Source organism: Anser anser (assembly GCF_964211835.1).
Source record: "Anser anser genome assembly, chromosome: 5".
Lineage (NCBI taxonomy): Eukaryota > Metazoa > Chordata > Aves > Anseriformes > Anatidae > Anser > Anser anser.
The window spans coordinates 18522674-18547138 of record NC_139725.1 but is presented as its reverse complement, the minus strand read 5'-3'; the positions used below and the strand labels follow the sequence as shown (position 1 = coordinate 18547138).

Sequence of the window (24465 nt, the reverse complement as noted above, 5' to 3'; positions counted from 1 at the left end):
ATGTGGACACAGAGATGCTGTCAGGAGAGGTGACTATTCAGCCTAGCTTATCCTAGAAAGGTATGAGTCCCAACAAGTAATTGCTGTGTGTTCACAAGTTACGATCCTACCTGCAAGTTTTCAGATTATTTCAGAGATGCCCAACTGTACTAAGTCCAAAGAGACAATAGCTATGCTTTTTGCTAGTATTGGATTCAACAGTAATGCAGACTGACCTGACCACTGCATCAGGAAAACATCCTTCAGAGAGACAGTTTTAGAGAAAAAAGACCATTTTTTCCTCACAACTTATTCTCAAACAAGGATGATGCCATCACTAGACAACAGCCTGCTTTCAGCTGGGTTTATGTTTACCTGAGGAACGTCCGTCAGGACTACCATCCTGCAGTCAAGTGAACTCATCATTCATATAAGCTTATAGCATACATGCTTTCAGGCTGACATCACTGCTCCACTGCACGTTTTAGTACTTAATTACATTTAAAGAATGTTTTGCTTCCTTGTTTGGCTGAGAACATCCTGTGCTCACTAGTCCCCATTACTGCTTCAGCACTACTTCTCAACAAAGAGCTGCAACCCTTCCGTGTAGCCATTTGGATGCCAAGCCCTGGGTATGGAGCCTTGGGTGGAGCCAGATGCAAGGCCCAGCTCATGCCCTGCTCTGACACAGCCTTGCCCCAGGCCTGAGAGGAGCCCTATGAGCCCCTTATAACCTCCTCCTCATGCCCCATCCCACTTCCCTTCACCCACTTAGCTCCGTACTTCAGCTCAGATGTGGCCCAAATCAGGCCTGGGGGTCCTGTTTTCACCTGCCTGCTTTCCCTCACCTTCCTCAGCTCAAAGAGCTCTGAAGAAAAACCTCCTCCTCCTCCTCCGTGCAGAGTTTCCCTCCCAGACAGGCTGCAACAGGAGTGTGGTGGAAGCAGCGCAGTGACGGCCTGCAGGAGTAGGCCAGGGGATGCAGCTCAGACATTAACAGGGCTCTCCACAACAGGTCACAACAGAAATAGGATTTTCCTCTCTCAGCTGCTAGTTAGAATTAGTATTCCCTGATGTCTACTTGAATACAAGACAAAGTACCCTTAAATTCTATACATAAAAAGAGGTAACAAATACACATAATTTACAGAATTACAATTTATTTATCACGTGCTGGAAGTATGAAGGCCTAAAATCTCGAGTGCTCTTTGGACCTGTTTTTTTTCCTCATCAGTTTTGAGCCCAAAGGTAATTAACAGATTGTCATAAAAAAAAAAAAAAAAAATCCACACATCACAGATGCCAGAGATGTGAATATTTCCCTTGTTAAAAAGTAAGAAGTGGGAATAGATCAAGAGAAATTATTCATATCTGGCTTTTGTTTGCTCACAAAGTTTCAACAAAAACGACTAGAGAAGTCAGAACACAAACACTACATCACTTCTGAGAATAAATATAAATAAATACCACAACTCAAAGAGTAAAAATACATGAAAATACATCCACGTTTACCTTTAAAATTAGATAGTATTGTCAGAAGAGCTACCAGATACTTTTGTCTTCAACAGAGTTTAAGTTTGTGTCTTGTAGGACAACATGAAATATATCCATGTTTACAGTTGTACTCACAAACACGGGGAGAATCCCTAAAGTATTTCTACTTATTGACTTTCTAACTCATACCTCAACGTTGTTTTAATATAGTACAACTGAAGCAACTAGATACTGTTTTTAAATAATTTATTTTGATTCTAAGTGGATCAGATGATAACTTTTGTACTCTGCCCTATTTGTTATTCTGATTGATCTAGAAAGGAGGATAATCAACTATTTACTGAACCTCTACTGTTAAATCTCTACTTTTAAAAGATTCAGTAATAAAACACGAAAGCAGCAGGAAGATTCTCATACTGTGTCATTTGTTAATAAAAGATTATATATATATATATACTTTTTATTATTATTTTAAACCGTGACAATTTTCAGAAAACACACAAAAAGTAAATATTAATGTTATAAAACAGGCATGGCAGCTACAAACCTGCATGTTGTGATTTAAGAGTGTAGCTATTCAAGACTATTGCCAACTGGAGCCTGTAACTAAATTATCTTCATACTATAAAGCATTCGTTGGTGATACGTTAGAAAGATGCACGAAATGTACCTACGTTAGGCATACATTTTACAGAAAGAAGGTCTAGTTCAGTGTGGTCTAAAAAACGTGATCAATTTCTTACCTACTTGATCAAAATAGCTCTGTAAGAACCTTCTTAAATATTTGGCTGATGCTTTAAAATCCGTTAACTTGAGCACTTCCAATTAACTTTCAAACACGGCATACAAGTTGCAATTTCCTACAAAGTGTGCTTAGGACTTTACAAAATCCTAATGATTTACTTTTGAAGTTGAATATTTATAACACATTTCAACCTTCCTGCTCTGTCTACATGGTGATACCTCACCAAATCTCTAAATCCAGTGTAGCTCATGTAAACTATTACAGTTCACCTTCAGGTTTGTTTATTTTTAATTGTTATATTTTCAGAACTGAACCCTTCAACATCTATCAAAAGCAATAAGTAAAAAAGTCTTGTTAGAGGTGAAGCTTCTAATTAGATAATCAGCATTACCTGCACAACTTAGATAGCTGAGAAGATACATGCTAACAAACTCAATTCCTGCTTAGTAAGGAAAAGAAATTCAGTACTGTTAGATAACTCTCCGTATAAATAGACGCATGACTGAGCACAAATTTGATTCCAAGATTACTTAAACTTTAGAAACACCAGCCATTATTTTAGGAACAAGTTACATAGAGTTTTACACACAAACTAATATATATATATATATATATATTTCACAGGCTGGCGGCATCTCAATGCACTGTTAAATACACACCCAAAACAGAAGGGAAGATGGAGGCAACAGTGCACCAAAATACATGGAGCTAACAGCACTTGCAAGCACATCAGCTATTTTGCTTCCCAGGTGTACATTTTCTCTACTTATCAGTCTTATAAACACTTCCCACCCCAAGCTACTTAGAGTTATTAAGCCCTTGTGTCAAGGTCTAGTACTGCATCTACATGTACTACCAAGCATCTGCACTGTTTAACAGTATCACAATATGTTTTGGGGGAGTGGGGACCTGAGGACATCCATTCCTAAAAATTGCATCTTCTATAATGCAGCATAGAAGGCATCCTCAGAAGATGAGGAGATACAGAGAGAAAATAAGCACTAAGCTGTTCTTCAGAAATATTTTCTCATTTTGATAAAATAACTCATAGGGATAAATTAGAAAAGATGAAAACTGGAGATTAGCTACTTTTAATTGTAGAGCAAGAATGTATGATCCTTTTGACAAGCACTTCCTGTTTTTCTATGAACTCTGCCATTGTTCCCATTAAAAAAGACATTCACAAGAAAACAAAAATCTTCCTCTTTCACCTATCCATCTGCTGCCCAGAAAACAGGTAGTACCTCACAGTGTCAGTAGCATATTTCATGCAAATCACATTTATGTATGATGAAAGAATTAAAACAAATAAATGAGAATAATATAAATATGAATAATATAATATTTTAAATATTCATAAGAAAACAAAATAAACCCTTACAACTTTCTTTTTGAAAAAGAAGCACAAATGAGAGAACAAAAAAGTTCACCTGACTTGTATTTTCCTAATTATTAACTTTTTTTACTATATTTCCTGAATTTGCAGTACAGTGCACACTTCAAATACAGCGTGCTATGTTGAAACTCCTCACAGTAACTTAGTTTTAGATACTGTTAAATTCATTTCTAAAAGATTTTCACTTTATTTCCTTGTTTGAGTATGGTGAAACCAGAAGAACACTAGAAAGAATATGTAATTTTCAATTGTCTCACCTGTAATAATGGTATCTGGATGTTTGATAATAATTATGAAGATTAGGTGTTTCAGAGGTTAAGTCCCACTCCAGAGCCAGTTAACAGGCTGGGGACAGAGAGGGGAATGAAGAAGAGTCCTCAAAGAGCAAAGCTCAGGAAAAGGAACTGAAGAAAGCTGAGCTGTGCAATGATTACAGGAATGGAGGGAGTAAGGCCTAGAACTGACCCACAGCTACAGAAGCCTTGATCTTTTACAACAAAAATTAATCTTTATGTTACAGCTTTATATCAGAACTATCTGGAGATAGAGAGTCTTACGAGTTTAAAACTAAATTGGATATTAAGATGTTGTCACCAAAGAACTACAGCAACACTGCAAGTCTTTTCCAGACAAAGGAGTTCCTTATCTCAAGAGACTCCCTTTCTTCTCTTCAGCCAGATTTTCTTTCTGTCTGTGAGCATTACTTTATCAGCAGCTAACAGCCTACATCTAGGATCATACCAGTACTTACAATGCAAACAGACAAAATCAAAGGATTACATTTCTATTCTAATTTTGTGTTGTACTTCTCCTCTGGTTTTTATCTAAGCTTTTATTTCTGCAGTACTAATCAGAGCACTTGTCTATAATTTGCCCTTCTGTCTTCTGGGGCAAGTACTTGGCAAAAATCACCATTCTTTCTATTACATTTTAAACATGCTTTGGTTCTTAAAAATAAAAAAATCTTAGCATTGCCTTTCCTCATGGTCTTTTGTTCACTGCACATAACTGTATCCTGCCCTTGGATGACAGAATCTTTGCAAAATATATTTGTGATTTTTTTACAAGTGCCATGCACAACTCCTGTATGTGTGTACATTTCCTCTCAATCAGAAGTCTACTACTCATTTCAAAGTCTTAAGTGAGACCAGGGCATTGCACAGGTTTTGTCCTGGAAAATAAAAGGAAAAATTTAATCTACAGGATTTTACAGTCAGGAATATGGCTCCTTCTTTTATTTCTTCTTAAGCACTGACCAACAAACATTATTATAACATGTAAAATAAATTGTTTTTCTAAGTTATCTGAGAGAGAAAACATTTAGAATGGAAATAGCAGCTAAAATTCATTTTTTTTCCTTTAGGTATCTTTTATCTTTAGATAACTATTTTTTTCTTTAGATATATTTTATCTTGTATCTTTCTGAAGCACATAGATATACTAAAACTTAGGCTAAGAAAAGGTAAAGTTTATTTATACCCAGTGAGGAGAATGTAGCAACAGACAGCATTAGGCCAACAACTCACTGATGATACTCATCACCATGAGTTTTCTGAATTCACTCAACAAGTGTTTGTTTCTTTTTTTTTTTTCTTTTCTTTAAGAGAAACAACTGTGTATGCTTTTAAATTATATGTAACTAGGAAACTATATTTTGTTTGTGTCTCAGACTAGCTTCAGAGTGCGTATCAGTGCACCTGCTAAAATAAAAATTTATCCGCACCTAAGTTTTCACAACTGATAAAAAAATTTCAAATTGCTGTCTTGAAGTATTTTTCAAAGGAATGTCAGATAATCCACCCTCCTCTGCTGCCTATTTCCCTCTCCTGCATAGAAAGGTAGCACAGGTAGAAATACTAATATCATAGACATTTATCATTAGGTGAATGAATTGTACCCACCACGGCTTTGCTGTCTGCATTCAGTCAAGTAAACTACATGAATACTACAAAAGCATCACGGGTGGGATTAATTGTTTTTAAGTGCCTTATAACTGTCACTAGCTCATTACTGCAAAGTCAGGGGTACTTGTTAACTCCTGCTCTTCAATCAGTGCGTTACTGAACAGATGACTCAGGCGGTAGTTCTCTGCACTATCAACTGTTGGGACTCCCGTCCTTTCCACTGATCATTGATCATTTTTCCAAATGAGTCTCAGAACAGAGAGCCTACCAAATAACATATGTATATATATATTTAAAGCACTCTGTTTCAGTCCACAGTGTAGCCACACAAACCATTTTGCCAGTACAACTGTGGAGAGAAAACTGTGAATGGAAAATAATTGTAATTGACAAACAACATACTGCTGCACAAATTTTGCACCCAAAACGGATGTGATTATACAGACAATGCTGTACATGCAGGAGATATATAACTACAACCATAACAACTTACTTAGTAACTGAGAAAGTGGTAAGTTTCTTTGTCTTTCACATAGCCATGTATAAGCATATCTGCATGAATTTTAATTTAATTTAAAACTTTATAGAAATGTTGGGTTGTTCTTGTGTCAAGGCACTTCGCAGCTGGTAATCTGTTAAGTGCAGATGTGCTGAAAATGTGAAAGGCCTTCCTTTCCCTTCCATCCTGCAAATATACCTTGGCCAAAACTTATGACGTGGAATCATTTTTAAGCACATCTTTTCCACTGCCACGGTTTTCTAATCCCTATCTGTTTCTCGATGTTGTTGGTATCTGACAGTTGTTTTCCTCAGTCCATTTTTGGCTTGACCATGCCTATCTTTCATAACATGTATGAACATTCTCAGCACACCCTGAAACAGTGATACTTTCAATCATTCACAGCAATGTGGTTGCAAAGACTTCTACTCTTGTTACCTAACTTCAGCTTTCCATCTCCTGAAGTATATTGTTACCCAGAAATGTATCTAACAGAGTAGAAATACTTTTCTTAATTCATACGATCCAACATTTTAACTATTCAGCCAAAGTTAATATTATAACTTCTTCTTGAAGTACTAATTAGTCATGCAGATAATTAAATTTAATTCCTTTTATTATTGCCAGGAGAGCAGCCAAAATATGTAACTATTTGAAATGTCTCTCTAGATATCATTAAACTAGTGTTGGAATGTGCATAAAATATCTATAAACGTGAACCAAAGACTATGGCTTCGTGTGATTTTTGTTTAATTAGTAGAACTTTTGGCTCCTAAAAAGTCCTAAAACAATACACTGCAGTCCTTTTCGCTTGTAAATCAAAATTATCTTGACCTTTAGAGCTATTTTTTGGTATTTGCAGAACTAATTCATTCTTTAAGTTGTTTACAAATTGCTCTCTTTACACAGTTGTGTAGTGTTTGATTCTTCATGAGGAGTCACAGCAGTTTCTTCAAACAACAGTAAGTAACAAATGCCCCTTTGTCTAAACCCAACAATTTCCACCCCAAGACAGCTAACAATGCAGGGCCTGAATTGAGGGTTAAGAAACTCAGGGGGCATCTTCCATTTCAAATCAGTAAACAGACACAAATTTCAAAACTCCATTTCAAATATGACCTGTTTTTACAAATAATGAAGCCAAGCTCAATTACCATTTAAAATTCAATATATTTTTTGAGTACAGAATTAGAAACATTTGCTTGGGTTTGTCTATTTTAACTGAAGACAAATAACCTGTCCCTGGTTTGAAAAATAAGGCTATCAATATCACTGTGATATTCTTTCAACTTCACTACATAAACACACACTGCAATATTGGTTGTCTGAGTAAGCACAGCCCTGGCATGGCACATTTCAAAGCCCAACCCTTAAAACCAATGCCACAGAAAATCTGCTGCAGCTGCTAACTGGTGCCTTCTGACTCTGCCCTCCAGGCAGAACAGGGAGTGGCTGATACTAAGAAAAAGACACCTGTGAGATGTCAGAGTGAGACTGAGAAAGCATCAGAGATAAGTTGAAAGGAGATGGTGTGAGGTCCCCCAGTAGAATAACTTCTCTGCAAGTTCTGTGGCCACATCCCCGGGCCACCTGAAGTACTGGAAAGGTCTGGGGCTGCCTACCTAGAGCTGATCCAGCACAAGAAAAGTATGCCAGTTAGAGAGAAAATGATCTCCTTAAGAAGAAATTAAAAGCCTTACCTCACCAGCTGGGGTTAACAATTCACAAGGCAAGTTGAGATGCCAGAGTTTCCCTTTGATACCAATCCAGTAATAAAATTAACAGCTTTCTGGCAAAAGAGGTATTCCACTTACATGGTTTTCACTACAGAATAAAAGCTGCAATTGATATGTAATGTAATAACTTTTTTTTTTTTAATGAATCAAAATAGCATGCTTGTTTTCACGCTACTTCTACAATGTTCAGTTACTGTCATCAAGCAGTATATTATCAAGTCATTTTTTCGCCATCAGGCGTTCACAGATCTATTAGCAAGCTGGAAAAGACCACTTTCCTCTCCCTTTTGTTGCAGGCAGGTATGAAAGCAAAAAGCAGTGACATAATTTAAGATCAGACTATGGATTATCTACCAGCTGCTGCTATTTAGGTATCATTTTCTTGATCACTTCCAGCACTGCCATTACTATAAGCAGACATTCTATCATCTTCCTTAAATTATTATGAATTTGATCTTTGATAACTGGGGAGTGTTTCACAGAGTTTTCAGCCTCTGTTGTCAAGCCTTTAATCTGAACTATTAAAAATAAGAGGGGCAAAAAACCTGAATATGTCATTTAGTACCAGAGAATACAGACGAAAAGGTGATTTATCAACACTTTCAGAATACATATAAGATTTGCCTTGCTTTGTGTCAGCCATTTTAAGTAAATGGTTTTCTAAAGAAATTTTTAGGTTATGCTAAATGAAATGAGTTAAATGAAATATCACACTTAATTTAATCCAAATACATACCCAGAATTATTTTAACAGAAGTTATATTCTGAGATAAATAATACGTATATAGGTGTATCAGCAAATCCTTATTAAGCAATATTTCAAAAAAAAAAAGGGGGGGGGAAGGGAATGTAGAATAAAAAATAAAAGCTAAAACCCTACTCCTACTGTAATATACTGTAATTGAAGATATTTACAGAAAGAGCAAAGGCCAAATATATTTGATTGTAAGATCATAAGATACTAGCAAGTAACTCTAACCAAGAAAAAAAAGAACTATTAGTACAGGGGAGAGATGTTAATATAAATGTATAAATTCTTAATAAAATCTGAAATGATGCAAAATTCCAGAAGGAAAAAGCTATGGATTTTGCCTACTAACAATGGAGATATGCCAAATGATTGGTTAAAACACAAATAATTTGACCCTGGACTTTGATGGTTTAAAAAAAAAAAGTGTTAGTCTGTGTAGTTTTCACAAGAACAATGAGGAATCCAAAAGTTACATGTTATTTCTAGATTGTTAGTACACTGCATAATAGTGCTTCTCAAATTCTGCCACAGGCTCAAGTATCCTGGCTTTAATAACAGAGCTTAAATTCCTAAGAAGTTTGCATCACTTAATAAATCATTCATTATATACCTTTATCTTTTTCATACTTAAGTAATTTGTAACATTAGAAAGTTTTGGCTTCTTTATATGTTCACAGGCTTTGAAAGTTACTTCTTCATGTTAGATGGCCTGGAATTTTGAGCAGAAAATGTGAAGACAACAGTGGAAGTAAAAGGAAGGTACTATAATGGTAACTGCTTTCTTTTTGAGACACTCTTCAGAGTTTGCACTTTTTTATCCTTTATTGTTAGATGGACACAGAAGAAAAGATGCAAGAATCAGAAAAGGAAAAAAAATGTGCACTTGCATGTCTGACTTCACACATCAGCAATCCCAGATGCATTTGAAATGTTGAGTTTCCTAACATATAAGTTTAATTTTGTATTGCTGTGCAATTTAATTTTAGCCTATTTTAATGCTTTAGAGAATTGTGTTGCTCCTTTTCAACTGATTAGAGTTATTCCTAAGTGGCTCTTAGCAAGAATGAAAATCAGTGAAAGGGATGAAGTGCATGTCAGCTGAGGAGATGAAACAGTAAAATATTATGAATTAAAAATTACTTATTCAGAGCTAAAGATGCAGACAGGCTTAGCTCTAGATCTAGGCTTGTATTTTCTACATTTTGCATAATTATTTCATGTTTTTGCTTTATGCTGTTCTCAAAAACTGGATAAATCATGGTATGCTTTATTTTACTCTTTCTTGAAACCAAGCTCATACTGTTAGCAAAAGAAAATCACTCTAATTTGAGAGGGATTATCTGACCAGTGAAATCAGTTGGTAGACTCAGACTTCCGAAGGACAGATATTCTTGCTACAAATACTACTGTTATAGTAAGAAATTTCTGTTACATCTTGGTCAGAAGAGCAGGGACTGGAAGTCTGCAGTGTCTTTTAAGTTGCCCTTGATCAGACAGAACACACATCACCAGGTTGTGTGGGAAGCACATTACTCCATCCTATAGCTCGTGTGTAGACAAAAACAGCTCTCGAGTTACCTCGGCTTCTGAATTAGTATTATTATAGAGTGATGATTCATTTAGAAGCCTTTTCCCAAACTGCTGTTTATCATTACTGAGAACACAAATGCTTTGCTCAGCAAAGCTAAAGTGCAGAAACTTGCTGAGATTCATTCTTTAAATTTCCACTACTTGAGACAAAAACTAGAGTTGATCTGCATCCTCAGCTAGAGAGAGTTGTCAGAATTGGTTGACTAGTATTGAAACAAGCTCCTAAATCACCTGGACTTTGAGGATTGGCTTGAAGCCAACTCATATCTAGTTCTTCACACTGACTTTTTTGTTCCAGGATAGATTATTTTTTTCTCACTTTTTGTTGAAGTTGAATGCAGTTTATACAAAAATGCAGTGGGTAGCATATTCCTGATCTTCACCATAAAACAGAACGCTGTTTTTGTGGATGCTCACATCCACATCATTGCATGGCTACATAGGTAAAAAGAAACAGGTAAAGGAACTATTCTATTACCGAAAAATCTTACCTACTGGAAAACTGTATTTTCAAGTTGCTGAAAACTCAGAAGCAAGCTATGCTGAACGTTTGGATACAGACATTTGGAGGCAGAAATCCCATCTTAGATGCTAGGTAGCATCGGCTCTGAGCATCAATGACACTAGAGGTCAGCATGGACACGTCTACATTAGCATTTTAGTCTGGGCCAGGAACGTGCTTTCTAAGTATTGCCCACTCTGCTGTAGCCCGCAAGACTGAGCAGCCTCAGAGTTTATAAACTGGATTCTTTTAGGAGGAAATTAAATGAAAGATGCCACTGGTGGTTGTTCAAGCAACATGCCTGGATTAGAAATAGTCTGAAATAAACACCCAGGACTCCCGTGTTACAGATGCTGGGTTCATTCTTTGGATTTGCTTTCCACCTCTTGGACTACTTGCTAATGTAGATAAAGTCTCTGACTTCTATCTGTACGAGAAGGAAAAGCACTACTTTGACAGGTGAAAAATCCCAGTCTAGATTTTATGTAGGAACATGCAAAGAGAGCATTGTGAAGTACAACCTTAGAAAAGTAAAGACTATTTAAAGTAAAATAGACAGAAATATTGTGAATATAAAAACATGGATGATAACTGGTAGTCATTCCAGAACATTTCATCAGGTGTCTAAAAATCACCAGCTAGGAAGATGGCTACAAAAACCTAATAGTATCTATAAGGCTATTGTAAACAAAGCAAAACGCTCAATCTCATTTAGTAGAGCAGCTTCAGAAAGAAGGAAAAAAAAAAGAAGAAAAAAAGATGGATAGAAAATGAGAAGCTGAGCAGTAAGTATAAGTCAGAAACAAAGGATTGTAGAAAACTGGAAGGAAAAGTAAAACAGGATTTAGACAAACTTGGCTATTAAACTGAATTGAAAGGTAAATAAAAGATGTGTATTTGAAAAGGACAAAATTTGAGAAATTAAGTCAACTTGCTAGGAATTCAACTGGTATATGGAGCACAGAGATTTGTAATGTCACATCTCCTCACTCTTTGAATTAGACATGCTACAACTATGTATAATGTGTACCCTAAGGCCACAGGACAGAAAAACGCATGGAGTTTCCTACTTAGTAAAAAATCACCCCAAAGAGGGTATGAAAGATGAGCAAGGAACTCAAGGAAAGGTACACTGAGAAGGCCAAGAGATGAAAGAGAATTACTAAAGTGAGAATTACTAAAAGACATGCTGAGTCTGCCTGCATTTCAGTATCATCTGTAAAATCTAAGAGTTCTACAGGCACATCAGTAGAGAGAGAACACAGCAGGAAGGAATAATATACGGTAAAGACGGAATGTAATTAAAGATAACTTCTAGCTTGAAAACTAAATGAATACTTCACCTCAGCTACAAGCAATCAGGTTATCTATATCTGAGTGCTGAAGGACATGGAATATAAAATCACAAGTCCAATAAAAAACATATTTGTAGCAAATCTCTTAAGTCAGAGTAATACCTTATGATGGAAGAAAAACAAATGAAAATACCTATACTTAAGTAGGAGGAAAAAAAGTGTGCCTTCCATTGATGATGGACAGCTGATTTTACAGACAACATTCTTCTGTAAATCATTTTCCATTCGAAGGTACTAGGCAGCAATTCTTAATATTTTTAAGAATGAAAACGAATTTTAAGGGTAGAATAAATGGGTAAAAGGAAGCCTTGCTCTTCTACAGATAGAAAAATTAAAGCTATGTCATAGTGCATTCTTGGTGGATACAAACAATTGCTGCCAGAGATCCACGATGACTTGTGATCCTGTGAGCTGCACCCCTTAGCTAGTAAATCCTGTTAAGATGTCTGTTAACCCAAGGTAGTGCCTCACATTTCCATAAATTTCAGTTAACTTGGATTTCATATGTATGAAGCTTCTCCTGCACAGAGCATCATTCTAATCCACCCAGAACACTTTGGCACACATGAAAATGGTATATTTTTAAATATTTAGGAATATAAAAAAATAAATAAATCAAGAATGGAATTTGTTCATAACTAAATAACATAGGAAAACTGTCAATGCAGAAAGAAAAAGTATGTAACATTTATATTGTGTTTTTATTCTGGGAGAAAAAAATAAGATGCTGTATCAATCTCACCTGAAGGAATACTTTTGACTCTAACAAAGATACTGGTGAACGTTAAAAACTGCTTACTAAAGCTACACTGTTTAAAATGAGATGGTACAAAGATTTCGTGCCTAAGAATTTTTAAAAAGCAAGCAAAGGAATTTAGCAGACCACTGATAATTATTTTCTTTGTCATTATTCGTTTTTCATTATGTCTTGAAATACCAAGAAAACTTCATAAGACTGAAAGAAAACATGTTCTTTGCCAGTGCTATTAAAGGGTAATGAGACAGGCTGGATAATTAAAAGCCTATAAGCCTAGCATCAATCCTAGCAAAATAATGGAATAATTCCTACAAGTCTCAATTAATGAAGGATTAAAGAAGGGGTATAGAATTAATGCCAGTCAATATGACTTTTTTTTGGAAAACAGAACTTGCCAAGCTAGCATGATATCTTTGAAGAGATCACAGGAACCAGGTGCTGTTATGTGCTGCCTACTTCCACAGAAGAGTCTGGATGGCAATGAAGTTCCCTGAAAATTGAACTTGTCTTACAAGTGAGATTATACATCAGCATGACACGAAACACCTGCCCGCCAGTTTTACTGGGCATGTAGTGTTTAATTGTGGTTTGTTTTTTCCAAGAACTATTTCTCTTTCTTTCATTCATGGTGTGCAAATGACAAGCTACTATTAAACGTAATTATTCAAACTTAATAGCAAAGAGAAGCTGTTTGAAGAAATGTTCCTAAATCTCATTTGTAGGAAAGAACTGTTGCTTTGGTCCTGGTCTGAAAAGAGCTGAGTTTGAAATTCATTTCCTACACACTAAGACGATCTACTTACTAAATCATTATCATAAGGAGTTCTGCTGCTTTGCAAAGTCCAAGATGCAAATTCTTGCAACTTCCACATGTTTATGATGTTTCTCAGCTGATGTTCTTTCAGCAGTCCCAGCAGTCCTAATTTAATTTCTAATCATTTCACCATGCTTAACACATTTTTTCTGAATTACTTTTGCATTTGTACTCGGAGGGAGTACAGACTGATTTTTGCTTGTAAAGTTCTCTTCTTTCATTTCCTTGTTTCCTATGCAAAAGGAATGAAACTGACTGCATTGAGCAATTCAGTGACCAGCCGCTTTCAGTCCATACCATACTTCAATAATAATATGGTGCATAGTGTGCATTTCACATACTTCACGCTCATAGCCCCAGCCTCTATCACATCACACACAGAAGCATGTACCTCATTTATGCCCTAGTTGCAGGCCAGAAGACTATTTTTTTTCCAGACAGCCCAGCAAAATACATGACTGCACTCAAAGGTATAGAAAATGTGCCCATTCTAGTTTGTTTAATTATATTTTCTTCTTTTTTGGAGAAGAAGAATGTTGTATTTAAGGACTTTAACTAGTGTTAACATTAAACAATAAACAAATACAAGAACAATCAGAAAGACAATAGTATGCAGTAAGTATAAATTTGAGTAAATGCTCTTGTGTTTTGCCAGACACATGGCATAAGTTTTCGTAATTTCATGTCAGAAAATTTGTAAGATGTTTCTGTTGATATTCTTTCAGCACTTCCAGATTTGGTAATTCTTCTGCTATTCTCACAACATTTTCCTTCTTAATTTGCATTTTACTTTGTCTGATCAAAGCAATATTTGCTTGCAAATAACCTTGTCACATATTAAAGCAATCACGATATATTGAATTTACTTCCTACACTGTTTCTTGAAAACAGCTTAAAGGATTTGTGACAAACAAGTTTGATTACCTTCTTTTTTCAAAACCACTGCATATGACTAAAGGTGATACAAAACTTCTTTCCTATTTCAGAACTTCACTTAATGCCCCTTCTCAGATATTTTTTTCATATTTGGACACAGATGCACAACTCAAATTTAATTCAGAGCTGCTATGAATCAAGAAACACGTTTATGATAACTTATAGACGTCTTTCTGAAGTCTTTCAATTGAGTGGCCACGAGGTGTTATTGAAAGACCTTCAGAACAGTTGATGTGTGGCTCTTCCGTAACTCATGTCCTACACAGACTGAATTTATTCATTTTCCATAGTGTTTCCAAAAACTGAAATTACACTGGAATTTCAACTTGTTATTCCTTTCTAGTACTTGAGAACTTCATTGCTCCTAGATTTGCCATTTCCAACCTCAATCTTCCTTTTGTTTAATATTCCTCTATGACTTTAAATTCTGTTTTTGTTTTTTCTTCAGCCCTTTCAGGAGCTACACAACTATCACAACTATTCTCACTATTTTAGAGGCTAAATCTGTTCTCTCAAACATTAAGTTTTGGTTTTGCCTCTTCCCCTCTTTTTTTTTTTTTAATTTCTCAAAAGAGAAATGGAAGAAGAAGTATAACCTTTTCACACAGCGCATAGTTATCTAGAGCAGTGTTCCCGATGCCTCATTCCCTCATTCTTTTAAAGCTTTCTTATTATAGAATCTACATTTTCATGTTCATCTTACCTCAGCTTCCATTGTAAGCAAGGAAATTAAAATTATTATCAAATCTTACAAACATTTCCAAATCCTTACTACCCTCTAATTACCTCGTCCAGTGAATTCTATTTCATTATATCTTGTTTATACATATACCCCTATTTAGTGCACATGCAAGAAGTAAAAAAAAGTATGCCTGTGTAGTTTATAATGGCACATATAAAATAATAATGTTCATGAATCAACAATATTATGTATAAATTTTAGTGTATTTTCTCTGTATTGCCAGGAAGTTCTTAATACATCAGAGATCCAAAACACATCAATAGTTAATTTAAAACTGTACACACTCATGGAGAACATTAATTATATTCTTAGAGCTCATTTATAATGAGCATTTAATTAGAGAGTATGCCCTCATATCTTAATTCTTAAAAGGAGAGAAATTATGAGATGTTAGGTAATTCTTAAAATAACATGCTTCAGTGTACATATTTTCTTTCTTTTATTATACATGAACAGTAAAGACTGTTTGCCTAAAGTCTCTCTTCCTTTACTTATAGCAGTTGAAGCGTACGATAACAGAGAATTCTATTTCATTTTTTATCAGTAAGGTTGTAGTGGGACATGCCCTAATGGATGCCTCCTCTAAAATTTAGCAAAAGGTCAACAGAGGGAACCTTACTCCCATGAAAAAGAGATTAATACATTCTATGACTACCTCAGATTGGGAGATGATTGACCAATTTTCCTTCTATTATTTATCTAATTAGTCATTCTCCAATACTGTAAGAAAATAAAACACAGCATAATGTTTTACAAAATGTCTGAATACATTGCTATGTTAGAGCTTTTGCAGTACTTCACAGCATAGTCCCTCATGAGAAAGACTGTTTGCTTGGACAGCATCCAGTAAAATCTGATCAATAAACCCATCTTTATTTTTTAATTCAACAGCTCAGCTTTATTTAATTCTCCAATTTCTAATATTGCATAAAAGCACTGCTGTATAACACATTATCATCTAGGCTGCTTCTCTGCTTGTCCAGATACATCACATTTGTCATTGTTAGAATTCAACAAGAACTTGATCTGATTACCTGGTTTGCTTTCATTTGGTTTACACTGAACTTCTTCAACACATTCTGCAGGAAACCATCCAATATGTCCCCGGGTGCTGCCTTCCCAGAATCCACCTTCACCAATGCTTAAAACTAAATACAGAGACACATAGGAAACATTAGACTTTTTTCTCTTCTAACATAAATACCAAGATTATTTACATAACACATTCAATAATAATTGACTATCGTGTTTGTAAGAACAAACGTTGTACAATAATTCAAATTCCAGTGCCTCAAAAGGGGGCACAGAGTAACCTTAAAATGAGACTCTTCCTGATCAGTCTTTGCAACCCCTTCCCGAAACCATTTGTGTCAGAAGTTTTTGTGGCCCTGACATATTTTTTTCAATTTTCACTTTTTGCATTCCTGCTTTTATCAGGGATAAATGTATGGACACATTAATACCAAAATTCTGTCTTGCCTGTTCAAATTAACCTGAAGTGCTGAATGTGTTGTAATGCTGGACCCACACTGAAATTGTGTTTTTGTTTATGTGCATATATAGAGAGAGCTCTCATATGTTTCGTACTTCCTAAGCAAAGATACCACTTCATTTAGTGGGTAGCTCCAGAGATTTGTAATGTAGGTCAAGTAATATGATTTAATGGTTTGAGTATACAGCATATACTTGAATATCCCATAGGTGTGATACACAATGTACAGTCTTTTGAAACATTTCAGTGACTTTTCTCAGTAGAAGATAATGACAATAGGGAGCAGAATGATTTGCCAAAGGAAGAAAAAGCTTTTTACTCTAGTACTAGTTATCTTGATAGCAATCAGGACGCAACAAACATTGTAACAAAAGACTGCAGAATAAAAATGTATGTTTCTATTAGTACGCAACTGGAGATGAAGTTCTTACCAATCACTGTATTTTAGATTGAAAGAACATAAATATTCTATTAAAAAACACACTACACATTATTTTGTTTGAATAAATATGGTGTTACAGACCAATAAAAATACAGGTAGCTCTTCTAAATAGGTTGATTGGGAACAGCTCGGTTGTACAACACAGGTCTACAGAGTGCATCTGTACAAAACACAATGTTCAGTCTAGAGGTCCCTGAGCTACCAAAAATAAGCCTGTGGAAGTTGAAGCAGCACAGCTCCATTAGCAGTGTGCTAGCTAAGCAGCCAAGCTAACTGGCCCTGCTGAAAATCAAGGCTAATTAGCCCAAGCTCATCTCTTTCCTAACATATGCATATGGTTTTCGGGACCTGGAATAATATCTCTGCAGGATATTGCAGTGTGGTAGGGATATTAACTTGCTCAGAGCTATTTTGATGAGCTCCAACATGAGCACTCTTTGCACTGTTAAAACATGCCTTATCAAGCTTTAAAATTGTAGTCCCCAAGCCTGACTGCAATTGAATTCTGTATCAGTGGAACTGCTGCGACTCAGTGGCTTTGAATTTGAACTTGATTTGCACTACTATAGAGTCAGATGAAAAATCAAATTGATGATAGGCAAAAAATATATATATACATATAATTTTTTTTCTTACTACTCCTTTAGTATTATCAGGATATATCTATAGATGTCTATATATTATCTATATCTAGATATATATTTATAGATATAGATATCTATATATAGATACATATCTATAGATATCTATATATTATCTATATCTAGATATAGATAATATATAATATATATAATATATATAATATAATATATATATAATATATAGATATCTATAGATATGCCCTGTTAATACTAAAGGAGTAGTAAGATGTTTGGTCTGAAAAATCAGGATCTATAAAACTGAGTTTGAAATTAAATATTTACCTAGTTTGTCATTAATGCAGTCTTAAGCTATTTGTGCTGTTGCCTATGGAGCGTGGATGTCTGTTAACAGAAATTTGACAGAAAAATGTTTTTAAATAGATCAATTTTAAGCCCTTTTCTACTGTACATTCAGATACACAGATTCCATGAATTGCATATTTACAGATCACTTTCAGTAAGAAGTACATAATAAACCCCCATTAAGGAAACACCCATTAAGGCAAAATATTATACCTGGATGGGTTTTAAATTTACAATTTATCAAGTACCTCTCAGACTTCATGTATGTGAGGAAACCTATAGCGAGCTAGGAAGTTAGAAGCTAATATGGGAGGGCACTGACCTTGGAAGACAGCAACAACTCCACAGTGACGCTAAAGCCAAATAAAAAATGTTCAGCATTCCTTTTCTTTTAGTTACCTAAGACCTATTGCTAATGTTTACATAAGCAGGAAATTGCATCTCTACATTGAAATGCAAGTCAAAATGAAGAAACGGGATCTGTACTTTAATGATTTTAATAAAATAAATAATACATAAATCAAAGTATTAATAAATATAAATTTGGGGCAAAAATAATGAAAAACATGTTGATACATTCCAGTTGTTCTTGAAAATGGTTAAAGGTTGCGTATAGTTCTACCCAAAGTAAATCTGATAACTCAGTGTTACATAAAACAGAAGCCTGTTCATGCACCCAATACCAACTACTCATCACCTTTCAATACATTTTTAACAATGTCCCCTTTGTTCATGTAAGAATAGAGTGTATTTCTTATATATGAGACAAGAAAGTAGGAAGACGTAATTAATAATATACATATAGATATTGTAAGTATTGTAGCATCCTACTGTACACCGATTTAACTTCAAATAATACATGATTAACTTCAAATAATAAAGGATTCCAACCAACTGAATGAAACTGCAAAATGTGAGACAGTAAAAGACACATGGTGAGGAGAGTTTTCATTTTTGAATCTTAGTCCTGATTTCACTCCACAGACTGGCAAGATAGGGTGAACAAAAACTACTTAGCAATTAAGAAAGACTTCCCTAATTCAGTATTTTATTAATCTGTCAGATCTGCTATTTTGATTTTCCAAATTACATGAATATTTCAATCTCCAAAAAGCATTTGTATTGTGAGAAAGAAGTTGGGTACATCACACCCATAGAGTAATTTCACAAGTTTATGGTAGCAGCTGATAAAACACTCAAGTCAAGATGGGAGAAGGAATATGCTTTTTAAGTCTATATGTGAGTACAAGGCAAAAAGTGGACATGCAAAGCAAAAACACTCCCGCTTTAGATCATTATTGCATGGACTATTAAATATTAGCAATTGCTAACAGCAAGAGCAAAGCAGAAATACCCTTAGACATGACTGAAGACATAACACCTATGGAAAAGAGGAAGAAGAGAAAATGAGGCATTGCCAGAATGCAGACAGCCTTCACCATTCTGGTTCAAGACTAGAGATTATATCTACAAAGAAAATAACTGAGTCTTTGGACTTCTTATTAAGGAAGAACAGCATTATGGGTTCCAAGTAAGGAGGTGAAAACCTGATGGAACTGCAAGAGGCACGCAGATGACACAAGGAGTAAATGTGGGGAAAAACTAGCAATACGGTTGATGTACTGAGACAAGATGAATTTTTAGTGAGATGAAGGAAAAACACATACTTAACCTAATACTCAAAATGCAAAATTTGAGATAAAGATGTAGGTTCTGTCCTACCAAAAAAAAAAAAATGAAATTTGAAATAATCTTTTTAAATAAATCTCAAGTTTTATTAATAAGTAAATTCTTCAGCATTAATAAGAAATTCTTCAGCAGGAGCCAAAATCATAATAATCTACATATCTATAAAAACAGGCAACACTTCATGCATTCCAATGTAGGTAATGGGGAACTTAAAGGATAAATAAAAAATATGTATATATCTTTTGTACCCATGAAAGCTTTTTCAGAATGTGGCCTTAATTTTTTTACTTTCTCTCTCAAAACAGTGCATAAGAGATATGCTGTAATAGATAATTTGGTATCAGCAAGAGACTTTCTAATCAACATTTTCCTCTCTGAAGGACATAACAATGGTAAATCAAAGGATAACTTTCCCAAAATTAATAATTAGGCTTTACCATTTCAAGCTTATTTTTTCCTTTTTCTTTAGTAAAAACAAAAGATGTGGTTGCTATGGCAAGAGGAGGCCACAGTCTCTTTACACACAATATGAATTACAAAAAAGAATCTGATGTTACAAGAGTAAAATTAATGCTCTAATAACATTGTGAATTCTGGTATGTCTTTTCACAACAAAACTATAGTTTAAAAAGAAGAATTATGTTTAATTATATGAGCAAAAGTTCAAATCAAAATCCAATAAATACCAAAAAGTTTAATAACATGAAAATATGCATAAGCAGATGTCTATCAGGATCTTATACTTTAATGTCATTAAAGTATTATACCTAATACCAGCCAGATTCTGCTTTGCCAAAGTCCAAAAAAATAACAAGGAAATTATATATAGTGCCAGTCTAGTATAAGGTGTTTTATCTCTTCTCTAAGTTTACTGATGGCGTATATATTATAACTAATTTTAATATAACATCCTTATCTCAAACAGCTTAACTACGTGATATATTATCCAAAATTCACATTAATCCAAACAACAACAAAAAAGCTGTTTTCTTCCACATTATAGCTCCTTTCATTATGCAATAATGATGAAATAGGGTGTAAGAATATTTTTCCATCAATTTTCGGTGCAAACAATTTCCAAATTTCTTGTAATATTGAAATTTAAATTAATTAATTATTCTACATATCCTTATTTGCTAACATTTTAATGGAAATTACAACCAAATACAAGCCATTTTCTATAGCTGTTACAGGGTATATCTGAAACTGGTTCAAATATCTACAATCAATTTTTGGTGCTTGTATAAACTGCACTCTTTTTTCCCAGGAAAAGAAATGATGATATGGATTGGGAATGTCAGATTATCTTCTCGAAAAAAAATAAATAAATTCTACAACCAAGAGAAAAAAATAAATGAACACAATGGCAATAATGCAAAGTTGAAAACATGCTGAAAAGTCTGAACTAGCCTATGCTGATGTAAGAGCCATCAGAGCCAAAAGCAAGTATATTTGCAAATCATGAGCAGCTGAATATCTCAATACTTTTAGTGAGAGGTGGAATTATGTAAACTGAAAGCCTTCTGGAACTCACAGTAGAAAGCAGAAAAATTCAGAATTTCTTTCTTAATCTGAAAGGGATGGTAATAGTGTCCCTTCCATTCAAACTGCAGTTTGAACATGTTATGTACCTTGGTTCCGTTGTTCAGTTATTGCTAAAAAGTGCCATTTACCTAACGAAATATAAAGGTCTTTCATCTGAATTGTAGATAGGAAGGCTCAGTGCAAACCTGAGCTATGGTTGTGTTTCTTGATATAACAATCTATCTTCCAAATTTGTTTGTTGTTATTGTTTTTTGTTTTGTTTTAATTAAACTATGTATTTTTTTCCTGTGGCAGAGACCCAACTTCTTTCAGAAATATATTATAATTTAGTCTTTTCTCTTTTAGAAATAACTGTTGTTTGATGTAAATTTTCAGAATCATCTGCCCTTAGTAAGGACAGCTTCCAAATGACAAGAATACAATGACAATATCCAAGAATACATATTTCACTAAAGAAAAGTTTTGCTTAAAACATTCCTTAAAAAGGTCACAACTGAAAATGTATTTTCTTAATCTTGTGTTATAATGGCAACTTCTTTCCTTCAAATACATTTCAATATCAAAAAGGTCAATGTTTAACCAATGTTTGGATACAACCAAGTAAACAGAAAAGTAAACTAATAGACAAGTACTGTGCAGGGTGGCAGTTCTCTGCATCTGAAGTGCACCTTGACTCACATTTTACAAGCCAAATAAATGAAGGTCAGCACAAGTTACAACTTAATCTTGCTTTCTCTTAAGGATAGAGCTTTTTCTGAAAATGTGGTTTTAGTTTAATTTTTTCTCCTTGTCTTTACCTATCCCTATTTGTTCCTGACATGTATCCCTTACCCCCTCCCTGTGATTAATGATGAACAGGATCTGTCTGTTCTGCCTTATGGGCAGATCGTTTTTGGCTTTAAAATACATAATCAAGAGTGACTGACATAACTTGAGATCAGTGCAAAAACACTGGAAAGGAAGTAATTGTCTATAGTCCTGATGACAACCATGTTAAGGCCTCCAGCATGCAAACAAGTGACTGTGCCCCAGCTGCCATGTAGAAAATGTTCCTGTGCAGTCCATGTACAATCTGGAAGGAAAGCCTTGTGTATCCGCAGTTAATTTTTGCATGATTTGATTTTGCATGATTGACCTGAACAGTCAAATTCAACTGTGGCTCCACAGACATTTCTTTTAGTGGAGGAGCAAATTCAGCAGTTCTTCCCCATCTCTGGCTGTAAAACCACACAGAGAACTGAAATTAGGGAAATAACATGGACAGGAAACATTCCTCACTTTCAAAACTTACATTTAACTTCCAGTTTTGCCTCCAAAACCAATGTGTGATCAGCTGTGACTTTGGGTAATCTAGTCAAATTTCTATAATCCAAATGACCCCGCTGGTTTATCTGAAAAACTACCTTACCTACCTGTAATTCAGTATTAAATTGCCTGATTTCTAGTAACAGTCTAACTACAAGACCCTGATCTTACTGTACATCTCCTGGTTGATCTTACTGCACATCTTGTCCATCAGTCTCTGTGGCCATGCACACCACAAGTGGACGGTGAGGTAGAGAAGCCTTAACTTAAGGTTTTGGGTATGTGTCACAGCCACAGTCACCATGGCTACAATTGATGTCAGGCTGGATCCTGATTCAAAGCAGCTTTTTTTCCTTTATCACCTGTATTTTCTTAAGAAAGAAAACAAGTGATGTTCAGGAACAGGCCCTGGGTTGAAGAGTAGTTAATAATGATGGATTGTTAACAGAACAACCATTCACTACATCAAAGTCTACAAATACAATAATCTGCCCTTAATCCTCTAAATCTGAGGAAAGAGAGCTCAACTGAAATGGAACTGAATGAGCTGTGCTGTTCAAGTCAAGATTTGGCCCTGTATATCTTTTTCTTCCTCATACCTTTGTTAAAAACTTTCTATAAAATTAATCTTTTTCCTGTTGTTTAGGTGTTTCTTCAATATTTTGGAGAAAGGGAAGGAGAGATGAAAAAAATGTGAGAAACAATTCTTTCACACTGCTTTGAATATTGAAGAGAAATTCAAATCAAGCATTGGAAGAATCTGATTTGTAACTTTTATCACCATCTCTGCTGAGATGGTGCTGGCAGAGTCAAGTTTGCTCTTCTCCACAGTGATGCCCAAATTACAGGCTGGGGGAACACAGCAGGGAGAATTAATCTGAAAAGAGATCCCAAACCAACTCAGATCTGGAGTCCATAGTGCTGTGTCAGACAATACTAGTGTGCACATATCCAGTTCATAGCTCCTCATGCTGGTACTCCATGTCTATTGAATATTTTGGGCCAGTTTCTGATTACCGAAGGTAGGCTGTATTTAAGTAGGCATAAGCTAAGATGATGGGGATTTGTAGATGGTCTTATGGCCCAACTACCTTCCTGCAGCCTCCATAGCAAAGCGAGCACTCTTGCTGGAGCAGCAGCAAGGCTTTGTGTTTGTCCCAGCACTCTGATGTGCTGGTCACAAGCACAACTCTCTCTCCTGTTCTTCGGGTACAAGTAACTGGAAGAAATGAATTAGGTTATTATCTGCGATGAGTCATAATTATTTGTTAGAAGTTTCAGTCAAACTGATGAAGTCAGAAGGCAGTAAGGAAGATAAATAGACCAATGAATCTAAGTAAGGTTAATATTTCAGTTCACATTAATTTCATCCTTCATATTTTATAGCAAAATAATACTTATGCAAACCTCTTAGGTTAAATTCTGCTGCCATGCTTATTCGCACAGGGTGCAAAATGCTCTTGAAGAAACAAAACAGCATTTCTGTAGCTTTTCCCTTTCCAGTATTTTATTTACTAATCTAACAAGTGCAAAAGCTCTGGAGACCAACTTTTCTTCTGCCCACAAACACTGTCTGTTGCCAATATTTTCAAGCACAGCAGGGGTTTAATAATCTTTCTTTTTCAAAATGACTTACAAGTAGATTTCACAAGAAATGAAAATCTTAGTGATATATTTGGATTGCCCTACTGGCTGAGAGCACGCTGAAATAAAAGCAGTGTAGCAAGGGTCAGTATTTCTAATGCGGAGAACTGCTGACTTTCTGATAGAACAGATGCTTGGATCACCGCTACTGAATTACTTCTGTTTCTCTCACACAAGAGAATGTAGCCGGGAGCAGACCTTGGA

General features: G+C 35.1%; 1 protein-coding gene across 8 annotated transcripts in view; it reads right to left on the bottom strand.

Moving 5' to 3' along the window:
- Window positions 1-24465, bottom strand: part of SHANK2 (SH3 and multiple ankyrin repeat domains 2) — a 352030-nt gene that overhangs the window by 187559 nt on the left and 140006 nt on the right. For all 8 annotated transcript variants that reach the window (XM_083838465.1, XM_083838461.1, XM_083838466.1 and 5 more), the window contains one exon: window positions 16235-16348. In XM_083838465.1, the coding sequence (XP_083694591.1) occupies window positions 16235-16348 (114 nt within the window). The remainder of the gene's footprint in view (window positions 1-16234; window positions 16349-24465) is intronic.